This window comes from Harmonia axyridis, chromosome 6, assembly GCF_914767665.1.
Source record: "Harmonia axyridis chromosome 6, icHarAxyr1.1, whole genome shotgun sequence".
In the NCBI taxonomy this organism is placed as follows: domain Eukaryota; kingdom Metazoa; phylum Arthropoda; class Insecta; order Coleoptera; family Coccinellidae; genus Harmonia; species Harmonia axyridis.
The window spans coordinates 23630290-23648981 of record NC_059506.1 but is presented as its reverse complement, the minus strand read 5'-3'; the positions used below and the strand labels follow the sequence as shown (position 1 = coordinate 23648981).

General features: G+C 32.8%; 1 protein-coding gene across 4 annotated transcripts; it reads left to right on the top strand.

The window, feature by feature from the left end:
- Nucleotides 1-4584: 4584 nt before the first annotated feature.
- LOC123681657 (aldehyde dehydrogenase, dimeric NADP-preferring-like) lies at nucleotides 4585-17532 on the top strand. Of its 4 annotated transcripts, none has more exons than XM_045619887.1 (2): nucleotides 4585-4854; nucleotides 15702-17532. In XM_045619887.1, the coding sequence occupies exons 1-2, from the start codon at nucleotides 4845-4847 to the stop codon at nucleotides 17198-17200; spliced, it is 1509 nt and encodes a 502-aa protein (XP_045475843.1). In that variant the 5' UTR covers nucleotides 4585-4844; the 3' UTR covers nucleotides 17201-17532. The 4 variants fall into 4 exon arrangements, with proteins under 4 accessions (XP_045475843.1, XP_045475845.1, XP_045475844.1 ...); XM_045619889.1 differs by lacking the exon at nucleotides 4585-4854 and adding an exon at nucleotides 7225-7263; XM_045619888.1 differs by lacking the exon at nucleotides 4585-4854 and adding an exon at nucleotides 13983-14139.
- The last annotated feature ends 1160 nt before the right edge of the window (nucleotides 17533-18692 follow it).

Genomic DNA, 18692 nt, shown 5'->3' with positions numbered 1-18692 from the left:
TATACCCACGAAAGACATAGTATAAAGAATTCCTTATTCTATGGTAATTGTGACGATAACGAATGTGAAAATCACAGATGGCAAAACAAGTGGCGACAAAAAGCAGATAGATAAAGGAAAATAACAAACCTTGGACGTAGATGTGCTCGTAGCTAGGGCCGCAGCCAGAGATTTTGGCGCTCCGGCAAAATAAAATTTTGCTGCCCTGCTTTGTATATTTATCTGATTTTTCTTTGAAGGAGCCTCTGCTATTCCTCCAGGCATATTTTCAACTCAAAATCAGCTTCTAAAATTTATCAGAGGACGTTTCGTCGATTTCATAAAAAAAAAGTCTTGTATTGTTTAAAAATACGACGAAAAGTAAACGTGAATTTTAGTACCTATTTGTATTTTCAACTTTAGTTGAGAGCAACTATTCTATTAAAAAAAAATGGCTCTTTAAATTTAATTATTTTACTACAAAGAGTGGTTCCACCAAGAAAACATTTTATGTCAAAAAGTAGTATATTTTGTTTTATTAACTGACTTGGCGCCCCGGCAAAATGTCCGGTTTGACGCTCCTGGCGGAGCCTTGCACGTAGTGCAACGTGCAACAATAGTTATTTATGTAGCAAGTGCAAAAAGTGAATCGACGTGTTGTCCAACTCGGCCTAACGGCCTCGTCGGACAATTTCACGTCGAGTGCAATAAACGATTTTTGCACGAGTTGCATACAACATTTTTTCTACGTTCATGCAAAAAGCATGTTATCATGAGGTGTGGTCATAGTACAGACAGTTTGCTCTATGGAGGTAGACGGTTACAAATCGGATCAGTTTTGATTAAGGAGTTATTCTCGGGAAGGCATTGTTTGTTTATCTCTGGCTGCTAACATTAATACAAAATAAAATAAAATATGTAACTATTTAAAACGTATTTTGCCAATCTCACAGCATATCTGATAAATATGTAGTGGGTTTGAACGTTTATGTTTGTCATGATGACAGCACGTTGAAGTAGAATGACAGATGAATGCAATAAAAACTTTATTGCACTAGTACAATAAAGAACTTGTTTTTCCACTAAATATAGTTCAATAAAGTTTTGCTCTTTGCATGAATGTAGAAAAAAGTAATTATCTTGAAAGCGATTATATACTCATAAACTTACCTGCTTCTGCAGACAAGTGTGGTGAGAGTGAACGGATTGCAATCCAACTTCAATGTTTTTTTTCTGTAAATTCAACTAACTTTATTTGAATGTATACATACTCATTCATCTATTTGAATCAATACTATGACTTTTTCTTCTATTTTCAACTCGACTGCTCCATAATAGTGTACCCATGTATACGCACAACTGTGTAATGAATAATTATAAATTTGTAAAGGCGGCTGTGTCTTAAAGATACTGTATACATAATTATCAAAAAAATATTTCAAGGAAAAGTGAATTGATTCTTCTGAAAAAAAATTTCGTTCCTCGTCTGAAATTTTATATTTTGGAAGTCATTACACCCATTTTCCTCCGTACCGACGTCCTTGACCCTATCTTCATTCAACATTTGAGTTTCACATAGATACAAAGTTGTCCACAGTCGACCAAAAACAAATATTTTTTTATTAAGGTGATTTGCACTCGGATTTCTGGCCTGAAAGTGAAACAGTGCGAATAAACAATAGGTAATATTTGAGCATTATGCGGAGCGAATTCGTACAAACAAACCAGATTTATCAATATAAAACTCATGGATTTTGCATTTGGATAACGAACCAATCCACGAAGAAATTTCTGGGCAAAATTGTTCGAGTATTATCCTCTTACTCGATAGTTTTGTTTGAACTCCTGACCTTTTCGTTTGTTTTTTATTCCATTGCGTAGATTCGAGATTCTTTACCATTTTTCATCTTGCTGTATGCTTTTGCATTGATATATAATACCTTATTGCAGTATCTACCTATACATACATATATTCTAATTATCTTTTTTTTATTGTTCAATTCACTTCAGTAGTTTTTGAGTTACTTATTCTAATCTGTTATTCACATAATATTATTTTGAATGAAAGATTGTGGGCCGCTTTTAACTTTTATTGAGGTAGGTATCTATATCTACACCTTCAACGTTGGCTCTTGGCTCTCTTTGTTCACTGTTGTTTTCTCTGACTGTTGGGACTGTTGGAGATGTAATTCTTATATTATTATTGTGAATAGTTGTTTTTTATTATTATTTAATTCATCTGTATCATAATAGTTTAGTTATAATAAAAAATGTAAATGAAATTGTTGATACACAAGCTAACGTTATATTATATTTTTGTATGTTATTTATTTGATGTTATTTTTCTTAACGTACAATTTGCTTCGAAGTCTAGGTATATACCGAAAGCAAAGGTTTTCCATCAGTTTCGGAATGACAAAAAAAAAGTAGTTTTCGATTTCAAAATCATCGTCCATTTCAGACCATTCTGAACAACTCTAGTTTCATGTCTGTCGGCCCTAACATTTACAGTTCTTCTTCGATTTTAATGGTATTTTTAGTGCGATTAAGCATACGTAAACGAAACATTACATTACCAGAATTTCTTCATCTCTCGTTCTGCATATGAGATTTTGATGAAATTCATTATGTTAATTCAAATTGCGAAAGTGATAACGTAGGAGGTTTAAGGTTGTAGACTTCTTTGCGCTGAAACTGCAATTCCGCTAGATGGAGCTACCCGAAAATTTTTGATAGATTTGTACCTGACACACCCATTCTACTTGAAGAATAAAATAATAAAATCTCAACTCTCGATGAAGCCCAGCAAAGAGTAAATTTGTGTTTCTGTAAACTTTAGAATCCGTATCCTAGGAGGGGGGGGGATAAGGGGATCTATATTTCAATATTTCATATTATTGAAATTCAATTACACAAATGGCGGATTTTTTTAGGATTAAAAGATGTCATTCGCTAATGGAGAAACAGTATATGATGATTAAAAAGAAAAAACTCACATCACTTTACATTGCATTACATAAATTTTTCATTTTTTGTTAACGAAAAAAATTATTTTGAAAAAAATATTGCAATTTCTAAAACTTTTATGACATGAAATTTTCAAGGAGGTATGCATACAAGAATGGCTTCACGAAGCGAAAAATGTTTACTAAATTTTTTTCAAGTTAATAGATATTAATGAAGGAAGTACGAGAAAATTTTCTTAATCAAGAATTGCCTATTTTTAGCGTTAAATTAAAACGATAAATATTGTAGATAGAGTTTCGGGAATAGAGAGTTTTTCACAAGAAATTTTTTTTTTTGAGAATTTTTTTTCAGATTTCTCAGATATTAATAATTTTCCATATTTCGGCAAAAATCCAGATACCATTTTTTCATCTTAATTTCTTTATGACTTTTGAAATTTTCTTTATGCTACTAAGCGCTCAAAATGTACTTCTCTAGATATCATTACAAATAAAATCAGCTAGCATATATATTTTTAGGAACAGTATCGTTTGTAATTCTAACAATGATTTCATCACAAGTTTTCTATCTATCCCTATTCCTCATTGCAATATTCACATGAACTAGTAATGTCCACAATTTTAGCCAACCAGAGAAACCCTACCTTCATAAATCATAAAAGTGTCATTTATCTCGAGCTATAAAATACAGTTCAAGATTCTATTGGTGTTTATGCTGCAAAAAGGCGTAAACCTTTGGGAGGCGTTCCAAAAAGCATAATTCCATTTGAAAAACATCAATAACTAGAGCAAATCAAGCAATTTTTAAAAAATGTTTGCACCAATTCAAAACTCATAATACCACTGAACATTTATCGATGAGTTACTTAAAATGAGAAGTCTCTCTAAAGCTCAATAGTCATTTGAAGAAAGTGTTTAATTTCAAAGTTCAATTTGCGGAATACTATCGATTTTTTTTTGAAAATCGAGACGATACGTTCAAGTTCACTATCACGTCATTGTTCACTCAAAAAATGAAATGAATCCAACCTGTATTTTGGAATTGGAAATGCAGTTGATTAGCACTGAAATAGCAGTGGTATGAACAAGGTATTGAACACCCTTAAACACTTTCGAATAAACGTTTCGCCTCGCTCATGCGCAAACGTAATTTCCTGGGATCTCAATATTACGCGTGTCCGGTATTTATGAATTTTGTAGTTTGGTCATTATGCGCACTCTCAAACATAGGTAAAACTGTATATCAATTAGTCACGTTTCAGTAAATTTAAGGGTATTTAGTTTAAGATATAAATGGTTCAATAGAAGTTTCAGTTCATTTGAACACACAGTACTCATTGCGCTTGCGTGAATTAATAGGTACTTCTCGATAGAGTCCGAAAATAACGTACAGTGGAGGGCTGATTTTATAGGAACGAAAAGTCCTAGTGCCATATTCATTGGCAGAGAATATTATATTAAACTTACGCTATTTGAAAATTACTTATCTATGTCTAATATGTTTGAGTACATCTGTTTGAAATGTTATGCAAATATAGGTACGACGACGACACCCAATAGTTCTGTAACCTTTGCACTCTTTTACCTATATATGCATTTTCTCGACATCATAATAACCAAGCTTTTCCATGACCAGTCTCAAGCTTATAGCTGCACGATAACAATCATTAGTGAATTTCATGCATATCTGATTCATCCTCGATACGCATAGTCGACTTGCCTAAAACTGAATCACCTTGACAGTCAAGTTTTTCGATATAATTAATTTTTAGACCTTCATTCATTATTTTCAGTTCCTATTTGAATTTGAAATTGATACGGACGCATTCGATGTTTTGGACTGATAGGTTCAGTCTCTTTCAAGTTCACAGCAAATATTGAGATATTGTGTGTTTCAAGATGTATAACAGTAAGTATTCACCTATTAATTCACTAATATTTCTTCTCTGACTGAATTTAGGTACCTATATGAGAATGTACTATACTTGTATGTATATGTACATACTAATGTCCAAATGAATAATCAGTAAACGTTTGATTTTATCGGAAAAAACGAAATAATTGAGAATAAAATATATAATTTATGTATATAAAGTAATTTCTTCATCATGAAATTCACAACGAAATAAAGCATTTATTATATTTTGATGTATGTAAAATAAGAAGAAAATCATTCCTCCAAGAACTTTTCAATATTTCAAACATTCTGAACGCAACATTTCCACTGAGGAACCTATGCATGATTAAATTGTTTTCTTGAAATAATTTCTGAACTACCTGTATTAGGTAGATCGTTTAATAGAACTTGAGAGTTGAATATTGAAGGAAAATTAGGAATGAAAAAAAAATTGATACTCTCATACCTACACTTTTTTTAATGGTTTTTATGATAAATAAGAAGATGAAAAGACGATTAAGACTTTAATCGTCAACAATACCTTTTCTATAGAAATACTCAAAATAGGCTTCAACTCCTTCATCATGAGAGCCAAATTACTTTCCCTGGTGCAACTTTTAACCGTTGTTGTGATGGAGCAGAGTTCGAATAATACTTATCAAGACATTTTTTCTTGCACTGTAATTTTTCTATAACACACGAAGTTCGTTTTCATCCATTTTCCAGACAATAACGAATGTAGCGTCACTGGATCTTTAATATCTCGGTCCAGACTTAACTCTAAGCTATCATTAACGAGAGAAAATGACAATGGATGTCTAATGGTTTCCGAGTACAGTCATCTGAAATTAGGCTAGCCCGATAACTCAAAAAATACCGATTCAGCCAATTTGATATTCAGTAGATGTACATTTTTTTGAAAACTTTTCTTCAGAATAGAAAATCCTTGCCACATTTTCGTGGAATAACGGTTCCAATATGTGTACTGTTTTATTTCAACCCATTAGTGCGTACTGTACCAAATTTGGAACATGCCCTTTTTTCTTTTCAACATTATTTCTAAAAGATGAATTGGTTCAAAGACGATAACGCATTCTGTTCCCTATACGGCACACTAGCTCATCAGCGTTTAGAAACTTTTGCCGCCATCTGACGCATATTTTGTGAGATAGGCCAGTTCTAGAGTATGCTCACACCTGTTACGACGTATTATTCCCAAAGTTTTGATGGTCGAAAGAACTTGAAAAATAGGATTTTAGTGGAACAAAAAATATTCATTATAATATATGTGTTTCTTATTTCGATTCCTGTGAAAACATTCCTTTCACCTTTCTCCCCTTTTTATTGAGAGTTATTTGTTTACTTGTGCCATATTCGGAACAGTTCGCAATAAGGGCTAAGCTATTAGTTAAATCGGCAAATTTTACTTGAGGATATTTTTCTATTTCCTGAATATGGTGTGCTGCAATAGTTGGATATTATGGAGGAGAACATATTATTAGGCAAAAAATCTAGTGGCTATTTACCACTGGCTGAATTCAAAATTGGTCTAGCAGAAATTCTAACCAAATATTACGTGACACCAAAGAAGCACGGCCGACTAAGTTTCTTAAGGCATCCACAATTGGATTTGAGAAAAAAGAAGTAACCTTTCTCACAGATAAATACCTGCCTTAGAAATACATTGCGATAATATATGGGATATTTTTCTGAATGGTACCAAGATCGCCAAAGATGTAAATATCCCGAGTATATCACAAGTTCAAAATGTGCCATATTTGGAACATGTCATTATATCAACTTTTTCGCGGAAAAGTTGGGGCGAGAAGTTTTTAAACATTTTTTATGGATATATACGTTCCTAATACACAACATATAGAAAAATTTCGAAAGAAAATGGCCCTGTAAGGGGTTAATTTGATTAAAGCATAACACTAGGTATTTTCAAATTTCGAGTTGCTGTTGATGTTGCCATGGTAGCCAGCCGGGGGTGAAAATAATGGTAGCGAGGTATAAAAATAATTTCCATTTCGAAAAATCAATATGTTCGAGGGATTTCTTAGAATGCCTATATCTTCAACCCTTTTCAATACGTCATAAGGTGTATGTAATGTGCAGGGTCAGTTATTGCGAATCATCTAGGTACTTCTAATTGTGTTTATCAGTCCGATAAAATTTCTATTTTGAAATCAACCGTCAAAGTAATACTATAAGGTTAATGATAACATTTCATTTATCGCTAAAACTCGTTTGGATTCATATTGTTCGTTTAGAATTCCATTAACAATTCAAATTGAACAATTGTCTCAGTCATATCGCAACTGCTTCAGTGAGGTGCTTGACTATATTGTGAAAATCAAAGTTTGTGCCTATTCATTATTGGAAATTACACATTTTATCAGGAATTATCGGGAATTTTAGGTATGTAGCAATAGGAACATTTTAAGCGTAATAGTGAAATAGTTCAATAATTTACGAAATAAAATAAGATATCCAGACATTGAGACATAAATGTTATGAATAAAAAAAATTTTTCAATTATTCTCAAGAACTATCAATATTTCAAAAATTGTTACTGAGAAAGTTTACTCGCTCGATCTAGCCTATTGAATTGACATTCCATCAAATTTTAAGATTAAGTTCACTTACTGGTGAAAAATATTTGGTCAAAGTCAATTAATCAAAATTAAGTACCTATCTAAAATTTCGGGAGGATAATTTCGAAAAGTTCGATATCGCTGAAATTATTCTTTAGGTAGATACCTACACTCTGCCTCTTAATTTTGTGATATCGAAAACTATATTGTTTACCGCAAAGTCCTACTCTCAGTACATTCGTTGTTATGAATTTATTTTGCTTTACGAATAGATAACCTCGGGTTCAAATCCTTTAGCACGATATTCATTATGCATTTCAATTTGTATACGTTGGGAAATTCGAGGAATAGTGAAAATAATATTTATATAGCATAATATAAAATTTAGGGAAGCACCTACGTGAAGTCAAGAGATTTTGAGAGCTTGTTCATTTATGCGCTAATTGCTCCTTGGAGATCACTAAAATGTATATGTATATGTTATATTCATATAATCTATGATATATTCTTTATTAAATACTTTTTTATGAAGATCAGCTGATTCGATACATTCACTAGTTTGTTTACAGATGACTCAACCTACCCTTGAATACAGAGACTGTATATAAAGTCACTGTAACCTTGAACAGGGCCCCCGCAAGGGACATCAACGCACGCGTGCGGAACATATTTTGGCGCCCCTAAAAGGGGGGTGGTGGAGAAAAGCACTGCTGGATAATCGGAAAAATTTTTTTAAAGTTTTGTTGAGAATTTAGTGTAGAATGGTTGAAAATCTATCAGCAACCTTCATTTTAAGAACTTTATGGTGTTATTTGTAACATAATACATTTCAAATGTGTTTGAAAACTTAAGCTGTATTCTTCTATATATTATTCATAAAGGCATAAACATTTAATTAGGATCCATCCAGAAATTGAATAGATGTTTTTCTAGATTTGGCTCTGCAAATTCTATTATCAATCAATCAATTTTATCGAGTATCTCTTGCTCTAAATCTAAGATTGCCAAACCAGAAAATTTTTCTTATGACATGGTAGACTTCAAATAGTTTTCAATAATTTTAATTTAGAGAATGATCTCTCACCAGAAGCAACAGACACAGGTAAAGTGGGAAGGATTCTTAAGGCAATACTAAGATTCGGTAGGGAAGAAGTTAGATTATTTTCAAAAATATATTGTAGAATTTCAAGAGGATTTTCGCTTCAGATAATCAAAACAATCTTAGGGCTTTCATCTCGTTGAATAAATCATTTCACGTCAGGCTCTATTTTTCCTGATCAGTTAGCTTTTGTTGAAGAGCATGACAGCATTTTAATATAATAGATATTTGTCATTTAATTTAAGAATATCACAAATAAAACAAAAAACGTTAACGTTATCTACTATTTGAGGAACTTAGTGTTTGATCAATTATTTTCAAAATAAAATTTATTTTAAAAGCGATTTTTGGATCTTCAGGTGCCTCATCCTTCTGTTCATAATCGAACAATTTTGGTTTATACTTTCGTCTTACAGTATATAATGGAGAAAAACCTTGATCTATCTCAAGAATAGACGCTAGTTTTTCAGCTCCCGCAAGTTTTTCCTCGAGAACATTATCATCCCTATAATTTTTGAAATGATCAACTAAATTCTTCAAATAGTTTTGGCACACTTTAATGTCAATCGCTACACTTTGCATCATTTTGCTTACAATATTAATCTGAAATGAAACATCATTAGAAATTATTATACTTCAAATAAATTTAAAAGAATGAATATTTACTAAAAGAGAACTTGCTTTATGTCTAGTTTCTATGTCAAAAGTATCATTTTTTAAAAGGCTATCACATATTTGAATGAAATGAAACTTTAGCATCAATTCTACTTGACCATCTAGTATCACTTAGGGGTTTTAGACGTAACTGAGGATCATGCTTTTTTATAACATTCCAATCTTTTTGTGGATGAAGAGAAATATATATAAAGTTCTTGTACAATATCAAAAGAGTCCACTGTTTCATTTGAAACCTCAGCAGCATCATTTCCAGTTAAATTTAAGCTGTGTGCAGCACATGGTGCAAAAAATGCCCTAGGATTAGCATCGAGTATGCGTTTTTGTAAACCAATATCTGGCTATTTCATAAATTGCAAGAAAGAAGTCTGGAAAAAAAAATTGTTGAGAAAATTTGAAAGAATCTTTTTTGAAAACCTTTAGTCCATCGGTTCTTCATGCGGTCTATAAGAGGTTTTGGCGCCCTTTTACAGTGGCGCCCGTGTGCACCGTTGCACGCGCGGTTGCGGGGGCCCTGCCCTTGAATCCTGAATAGCGCCTTCTACGGAAATTTCGCCAACCAGAAAAGGCTAGAAAGTTCGGAATTTCATGAATGTCATTGGTAGTTTTCGTTGTCAGTCAGTTTGTTGACATTTTCAAAATATTTTCATTAGGGAATATAACATACGTTACACCCGGTCGAGCGAAAATATTTCAATTACCAGATGAAATATACAGGGATGTTTCCTAATTGAATGTCAATATTTATGGGGGTGATTTTTGGGCCCATTTTAAGAAAAAACTTCATATAAATATATGTCCTAAACGACTCAAGTTTTGAGATACAGGGTGGTAAAGTTCTTAAAAATAAATCATATATCGACAATACCACTTCAGATATTTCAATGAAATTTGTCATACATGTACTATGAATCAAGAGACATTGTTTAATTTATCACTTTTCTTTAATTTCCACCAGTTGCGTTCTTACGTAATTTGATCGGCCCATTTTGGCAGACATTGATGGTAGGTACGCAACAAATTTTTCCTGAAATAAAAATTATTTTTGAAATTCCCAATCATTTCTTACCAAAGTTGATCACCTAACTTTTTTCGATCCGATGCACGGTTTCCGCTCAAAAAAATAAAAACCGTTTCTCTGCATGATCATAACAATATCGTTAAAACATACATATGACAATATTACCATCAATGAGAGACATACGTAGATTTTATTTTTTTTAGATGAAACCCAGGCATCGGACTAAGAAGAGATCAAATTCGCTCATAATTGAATGCAAATTTCATTTTTTTTATTTTAAGAAAAGTCGTGCCTCTATGTATCTCAAGGTAAGACGTTTAGGACATATATTCATACGCAGTTTTTTTTTTTGAAATAGGCCCAAAAATCACCCCCATAAATATTGACAATCAATTAGGGAACATCCTGTATATTGAGGAATAGAAAACATAAGCATATCTAGGTGTAGTAGGTAGGTTGCTTTTGGAAAGCTCGCTGAGATATATAAATTATTATATCTCGAGTAATAAAATATATCTTGCTGATCTGGCACTCTGATATAAAATATATTACATCTCATAGTACTCTTAATATATCGTAATGAAGAGTTATCTTCAAACTGGATTTTAATTACGATATTATTATTATATCATATTATATAGGGTGATATAGATCGGTCGATAACTCTTGGGAATTTTGGGTTTGGAGAATGATTCAAATTTTAACGGAATCGACAGTGTACCTACCTACTCAGTGCATAAGCTCAAATTTTTTTTACTCTAAAGACTGGTCCGAAATTTATGAAACACGATACTACCCTGTTTTTCAAATGAAAATGCCCAATTTTTATATCATATTCGTAATCTCTATGAAATTCTGATTTTGAAATACCCCACTTGTCATCATATATCTGTAGCGCTTTTTGACGAAGGCCACTTTTTTCGAAAGATTTCATGGTTGTTATGGTTTAAACTAGAGATAGAGATCGTATTATTAAGGTGTGGTGAAAATAAATCCATTATTTTTGTATGAAAAACGAGGCTTTAATTACCATAGTTAGGATGATCTAGGTAAAATATGCGCCGTTTTGTTCTATAACTTCTTGCCATTTTCAAGGTAATATTATTATGCCTTTCGCATGGAAGCCCTGGTCCCTATTGGCAAAAAATTGAAACAGTCGATTTTCACAAGTCTCTGTTGAAGTGAATTTTTTACCAGCAAAATTGTTCGCCATGAACAGAAACAGATGGTAATCACTTGGTGCCAGGTCCGGACTATAAAGTGGATGCATAAGAACCTCCCAACCAAGTTCCAGGAGCTTCTGGCGAGTCACCATCGATGTGTGTGACCTGGCGTTGTCTTGATGGAACACAATTGCTCTTCTATTGGGCAAAGCTGGCTGCTTCTGGGCGATTGCTTCCTTCAGACGTTCCAATGGACTAGTTTTCATTTTTTTGTCAAGGATAAATTCTAAAAATTTAAGTAAAATGAAACAAAAATGTGGAAGAATCATTGAAATATCTCTAGAAATTAAAAAGTTATGGGACTTTGAAGTTGCGCTTGGAAGAATAATTTCATAGTACGTGTAAGTGGCGTGACGTCACACACTAGACGACTGGTATTCGCAGAGTGCTTACGAATTCATTGGTGTACAATCACTTGTGCCGTTCCTGTCGTGTTTTATTCGTTACACGATGGCTGAAATAACTTACTATATACATACATATAAATTATTTTTTTCTCTTTTTACTTTTAACTCCTCACATAAATATGTTTTGCCATTGATAGACTTCAACAACCAGTACTCAACTACAAACTATTTATGAAACGTTTTTTAAATAAATCATTGTTATAAGTTGAACCATGATGAAGCAAACTCAAAAGTAGATACTTACTTGAAAAGTTTAACTCCTTTTATTTCAGCACTGACATAAGATGGATTTGAAGAAAAAAACTCCATCACTGCGAATATATCTATTTTAGGCAAATTGTCACTTTGTCCTTTCACGAAGCCTTCTTCCATTATGGTGACATAAAACCAAACTACACGAGTTGAAACTACACTGTACAACTACAAACGGCGCGAGAGCCTTGGCGCGGCTAAGTATTTAAACGTAATTTATGGTGTAGCGATCACAGGCAAGTGCCGTGAAGTCACAGACCAAAGACGTTCCGCGCTAAAATACGTAAATTTAAATAATCTATTTCTCAGTCATTTATTGATGGATTTTCCAAATTTTTTCACTGATTCATCAGTTTTGCTCTATATTTTAATTCTATCGTGTCAAATATAGTATTATCAACATCACTAAACTAGTCCATTGTTGACAGTATAGTTCCGACTTAGTAGTTGTGCTGTAGAGGAGCAGTTCATAGTAAATTAAACCCTGCCAATCTCACCGAACACACTGTGAAAGCTTCCTGGCCATCAATCCTAGCTTGGTCACCGTTTCGACCACGACCGTTTTTGCTTGACGTTGTAGTTTGTGATCCAATTTTCATCACCAGTAACCAACCACTTCAAAAATGGGGTGATTCGCAGCGTATCGCAGATGGAAATTCGCTCCATGAGTTTTTTTTGCGAGCTTCTTCTTGGTTCTTCTTGGTTCCAAACTATTTTTTGTGCAATCTTTAGCAATCGAATCAGAGTTTACATGACGGTCGGACTCGACAATCTCCATTATTTTATCAACAATTGTCAATTTCGACAATTAGCCTTCCAGTGCGTGATACATCTTTGACTTAGACTAAATAAGTATATAGATACATATTATCTTCATACATTTTTGTGGGCTCCAGGCGTAGAAGGTGCAATCAATAACAAGTTTTCGAAAGCTCCCTTTTCTCGAATATTTTCATTTGATTTGATAGTTTTACATTATCCAAACATAAAGAATACAAAGTTGCAAGTGAGGAAAATAATGCTTTTCCTATACTGATTCCAAAGTAGATTTGTTTATAAACAATATGAAACTATAATCGCAAAAAATATTTTCCTGGAAAATTTATTGCTTTAGTACCATTATCAGTAGATATTCAAGATGGATAATCCAACTTCAATAAAACATTACTTTCCGTCAAGAAAGTGCTTGGAATTGAAAATGCCCATTCAATTAGATATTGAAAGTATTTTTGTTTTGTTGTCTATTTCCAAAATTAAGACACCTCCTCCCAAGGGCGAAGAACATGGAAAATGTTGTAGAATGAGTGGACTTCCATCAAAACCCCCAACTTTTTATTCGAAACATTTTTCCTTAGGATGTTTCCTTTTCGAGATTTTTAACTGATTAAACTGTGAAAAAATTCACCCGGTATGGAGATATAAATTTGGTTCAAATATTATTGAGATATATTATTACAGCATTCTCTGCATTCTCAAAAAAAAAATTACAGAATGCTGAAATTTGTCGTTATACAAATTTCCTTACTTTCTAGAGAAAATAAGAGTATGCATAATCAAGTATAAATGTAGAAACCTAATTAATAAATGGATCTCTGAAACCACTAGATCTGAATGAAAATAATACCAAAACCTTATAAATGATTCGATCATATGAATAACAATTTTTTTCAAGGCAAATATCAAGAAACTGGTATTTATCAATTTACAAGGGAAGCTTGAGTTGTTGATAAAAATAAATAAGGTATTTGAATGATTCAAGTTTTTTTATTGCTGAAGGTCGAATAAGAATATCATCGTCATTGAAATAATCGACTGAATAATTATCTGCATATGTTTTGTTTGAGGTTCAATACCAAATATTTAATACACACTCGAATTTTATCATCGATAAGGATGCAATTATTCTGCATTTCTTTGAGAAATTTTAACTTTAAACGTTGTACAACATTTCTTCCTGTTGTTCGATGAAATCATTTAATTCTTGAACTTCAGTTCTATCAAATTGAAATTCAGTTAGTAACAAGTAAGTGCAAAATTACAAAACTTAAATGCAAATTTGACCTAGAGTTTCATTCAATATAGTTATGATACTCGTATTGTTTCAGCTCAATAGCTGTCTTATAACGAATATATTCCTTTCAATATAATTTCAAACACGTAAAATGAAAAAAAAAACAGTTTTGAGACATCAAGTAAAAAGTTGAAGGGGTTTAGGCCAAATTTGTATTTTTTGCAAGGTTATATTCATTTCACTCATTATTTGAACTAACTTAGAAAATAATTTAATTGTATAAGGTGAAATATAAACCAGAGGCAGAAATAGAACTATTCATCACAGGAATGAAATGCATCTTTTATCTATTAATCTATTATATAATGAAATAATCGTGGAAACGTATATCTTATAATACCTATATAAATCGAAATTGTCGGTGGTTTGCCTCTAAAAGAATTTATTCAAATGATGTACCATTTATTTTGAATAAACATTATTATTATTATATTTATTATCTGTCAATAGATTCTCTCAAAAATCATCAGAATCCCAAATATTTGTAATAGGGAAAGTAGTAGGTATATATATGAGTCAGTAAATGCAAAATCACAGATATTTGCATTTATGCTTCAAATTACAAGAAATTTTTCGTTATCGCTTCAAGTTACAATGAACAATGGAAACCGTATCATTGGTATATCATGAATATCCATATCTCATATAGGTACCTACATAATTAACTGTTCCTTTATTTTCACACCTAACAACGAAACAATAGTCACAAAAATTGAACCATTGTCTGAATTTATATTCATTTGGTATAACCGCTTCACCAATAATCTGTTACTATCTACAGTCTACATTTTTTCTGGAATTGGATATAAAAATTTCCTAAAATATTTTTGAAACGAAAAAAATTAATTGACCTAAAACTCAGAGTAATAAACATAGAATAGAGGGAGCAAACGTCATTTTCATTGAGCAAATTTTGTCCCCAACATGAACTATCAAATTTGACATAAAGTGCGCGGAAATGAAAACATATCGGTGATACGATATTTCACTCAATTCGCGAGTTTCTTCACAAAAAACGCACTTTTTAAGTCCCATAGTGAATCAACGTTTCATATTAACCCAAAATATATTTAAATAAATACCTTAATATATCAGAAATTCAGAAAACAAACTTCAAGCGCGCCAAACGACGTAAACAACCGATGACACTAAGAGAGCAAAAGTTGCCAAACCTTGGATTTCAGCAGGTAGATACAGAAAATAATAAATATTTTGCTCATTATAAATTCGACAATTACGAAAAATGTCGGATTCCAACTATTGAAATTTGCATATTTAATCGGGAATCATCCAAATAAATATGTTTCATTCAATGAACATTAATAATGATATAGTAAAATTGTGAATTTGAAAATATGTATATCACAATCCGACAACGTAATCTTACTATGTTGGGGACATGTAAAAATTGCGTATACTTCCTCTGTCTTTGCTTATTACTCTATGACCTAAACCTAAACATACTCAACATTTTGAATGAATTCGAAGAATATAGAAAATATTATTTCTTCCAGATACCAAGATGCAAAATCCATCAGAAATGCTGACTAACCTCAGGAATTCCTTCAATAGCGGTAAAACTAGGTCACTGCAATTCCGAGAGAAACAACTGAATAATATAATCAAACTCATTGATGAAAACACAAACCTCATATTGGATGCCCTACATGATGATCTGAACAAAAGTAAACAAGAAAGCATGGTGTGCGAGATAGAGATCCTTAAGAATGACGCTTTGCACATGATACATAACCTATCCCAATGGACCAAACCAAAATCAGTCGAAAAAGATTTGGTCAACATTATGGATAAAGTTCAGATTTTGCCAGAACCTTATGGTGTAGTCCTCATCATTGGAGCTTGGAATTACCCTTTGACTCTAGCTATATCTCCTCTTATTGGTGCCATAGCTGCTGGAAACTGTGCTATATTGAAACCGTCAGAGCTATCGCCAGCAACAGCCAAAATAATTGCCGAATTATTGCCCAAATATCTGGACACAAATTGTTACAAAGTGTTCTTAGGGGGTCCTGCAGAAACTCAAGAACTATTGGAACACAGATTTGATTATATTTTCTATACTGGATCAACAAGAGTTGGGGCAATAGTAGCAAAATCTGCAGCCAAGCATTTGACACCCACTACTTTGGAATTAGGTGGCAAAAGCCCCTGTTTCTTGGATACGACGGTAGATATAGATATAGCTGCTGCGAGGATATTTTGGGGTAAAGCACTCAATTCCGGACAAACCTGTATCGCTCCAGATTATATGTTATGTACCCAAGAAGTCGAAAAGAAATTTATAGAAGCTTTTAAGAAAGCCCAGACCAAGCAATTCGGTCAAGATATGAAGGATTCGCCAGATTACTGCAGAATTATTAACAATAATCATTTTAATAGGATTTTGGGTCTTTTGGAAGGACAAGAAATAGTCCATGGGGGAAATCATGACGCCAGTCAGCGTTACATTGAACCAACCATTTGCGTCAACGTTGATCCTAATAGTGCGTTGATGAAAGAAGAGATATTTGGTCCGATTTTGCCCATTATTAGGGTTGATAATGCAGCTGAAGCCATTAATTTCATCAATGCCAGAGAGAAGCCATTAGCACTGTACGTCTTTTCCAACGATAAAAGTATTGTAAATCTATTCGAAAAGCAAACATCAAGTGGTGGAGTATGTGTTAATGATACTATTATGCATTTCGCTTGTGATGCTCTACCATTTGGAGGAGTTGGAAATAGTGGAATAGGAGCGTATCATGGAAAATTCTCATTTGATACTTTCTCCCACCAAAAAGCTATTCTCGAGAAACCGCTCGATAAGTTTGGAGAAATGTTGCAGAGTGTGAGATATGCACCATATAATGATGGAAAAATCAGGACCTTGAGCTTACTGACCAGAAAAAGGCAGCTTCCTATTCCCAGAGAATACTTCTCGCAAATACTTTTGGTTCTTTTTGGAGTGTTTGTTAGTTATTTATATTTCACGATGATGCAGAAGGATTGTTGAACTTTTAGGGATAAGTTTTTTCCTTCGAGATGAAGTGATATCTACAAAACGCCTTAAAAAAAATATGATTTCGTATTAGAAACTATGCTTGGTAGCAGGTATGGATTGTGAATAGCTGGGAGGTAACAACTTGCTTAACTCTTCAGATGCAAATTCAAATATCAAGACTTAGATAATGAAAATAATGTCTAAATTATTATTCTCAGTTCTAATATTGAAATGATGTTTGTGTTAAATATCACAACTTTACATATTTGTTATTTTATATATGTCTGTGACTTATAATTTGTATGAAATATAGAGATGTAATTGTAATAAAACCATTAGATATATTTTAGAAACGTTATTACAAAGTGGTTCAAGCAAATTTCACGAGGGCAGAACCATGGGAAACAAATATAATTTTCTAGGATTCGGACCTTTATCTTCTTGGACGTTTGGTTATCCGAATAGAGATCGTAGTATTTCCAAAAAAAATTATATCCTTTCGCGAAAATTTGGGTTTTTCATTCCAATTTTTTGAGTTGATGAATTCATAAAATAATAGGAAGTAATCCTCAACTGTGATTGCATTTAAACATCAATCTACTGAAATGCAATGGTTTCTACTAAACTTTTCGAAATAATATTCTATACTAAAACCAAAACTGTTATTGAGAGCATGGGTGATGATAGAGGGGGCCAGGGGGTCCGGGCCACCCCTAAATGTTTGCTGCTCCCTCTGAAATATCGGATGACAAAAAAAATACAACATGAATTTAACGTAAACTAGATTTACCTACCTGGAAATCTTGGCCCTCCTCAAAAAAAAAATGCTGAAAGCTGGCGTCGCCACTGTTCGAGAGAAATTGATAAACATCCCGTTTCCTTTGTGAAAATTATTCAACATTCATAATCCTACTCAATTCGATTGATATATTTGCATTTCGTTCTTTAGGTAGGTGCGCAGTTTCAAAAGAATATAGTAAGTATTTTAGCCCAAACGTAACTTTTAAATTTCGAGCTAAAACTCGTGAGCGGTCTTGAACGACTGATGAAAAATTTGGGTTCAAAATCAATTATGTCCGTCCGTTGTGAACACGATAACAATCGAATTAAATGTACTTGAAACTTGAAATTTTTAGGGTAACTTCTGGACCCGATGAAAAAATGTTTGCTCTCAGATTTCTAAATTTCCACTCATAACATGAAATTTTTTCATATTTCAATGAAATTTGGTATGGGTTTTCTGGTTGAGTCATTAAAGGTTCCGTATCAGTGACGTAGGTACTGTGAAGTGCTAAATTTTTAGAAGAGAAGAAAGAAGAAACATAGTGCCACATTCATTGATAGATTCTCTTCACGACAAAATCCTATACGTAATACTTTATGAATGATTTATAATTATTGGAATATGTACTCATTTCTAAACCTGATGAATGTAACTTCCTAAGAATTCCTGTAGGTTCGAACTCACGGGGCAATATGATTTGTCAATGATTTGGATTTTTTC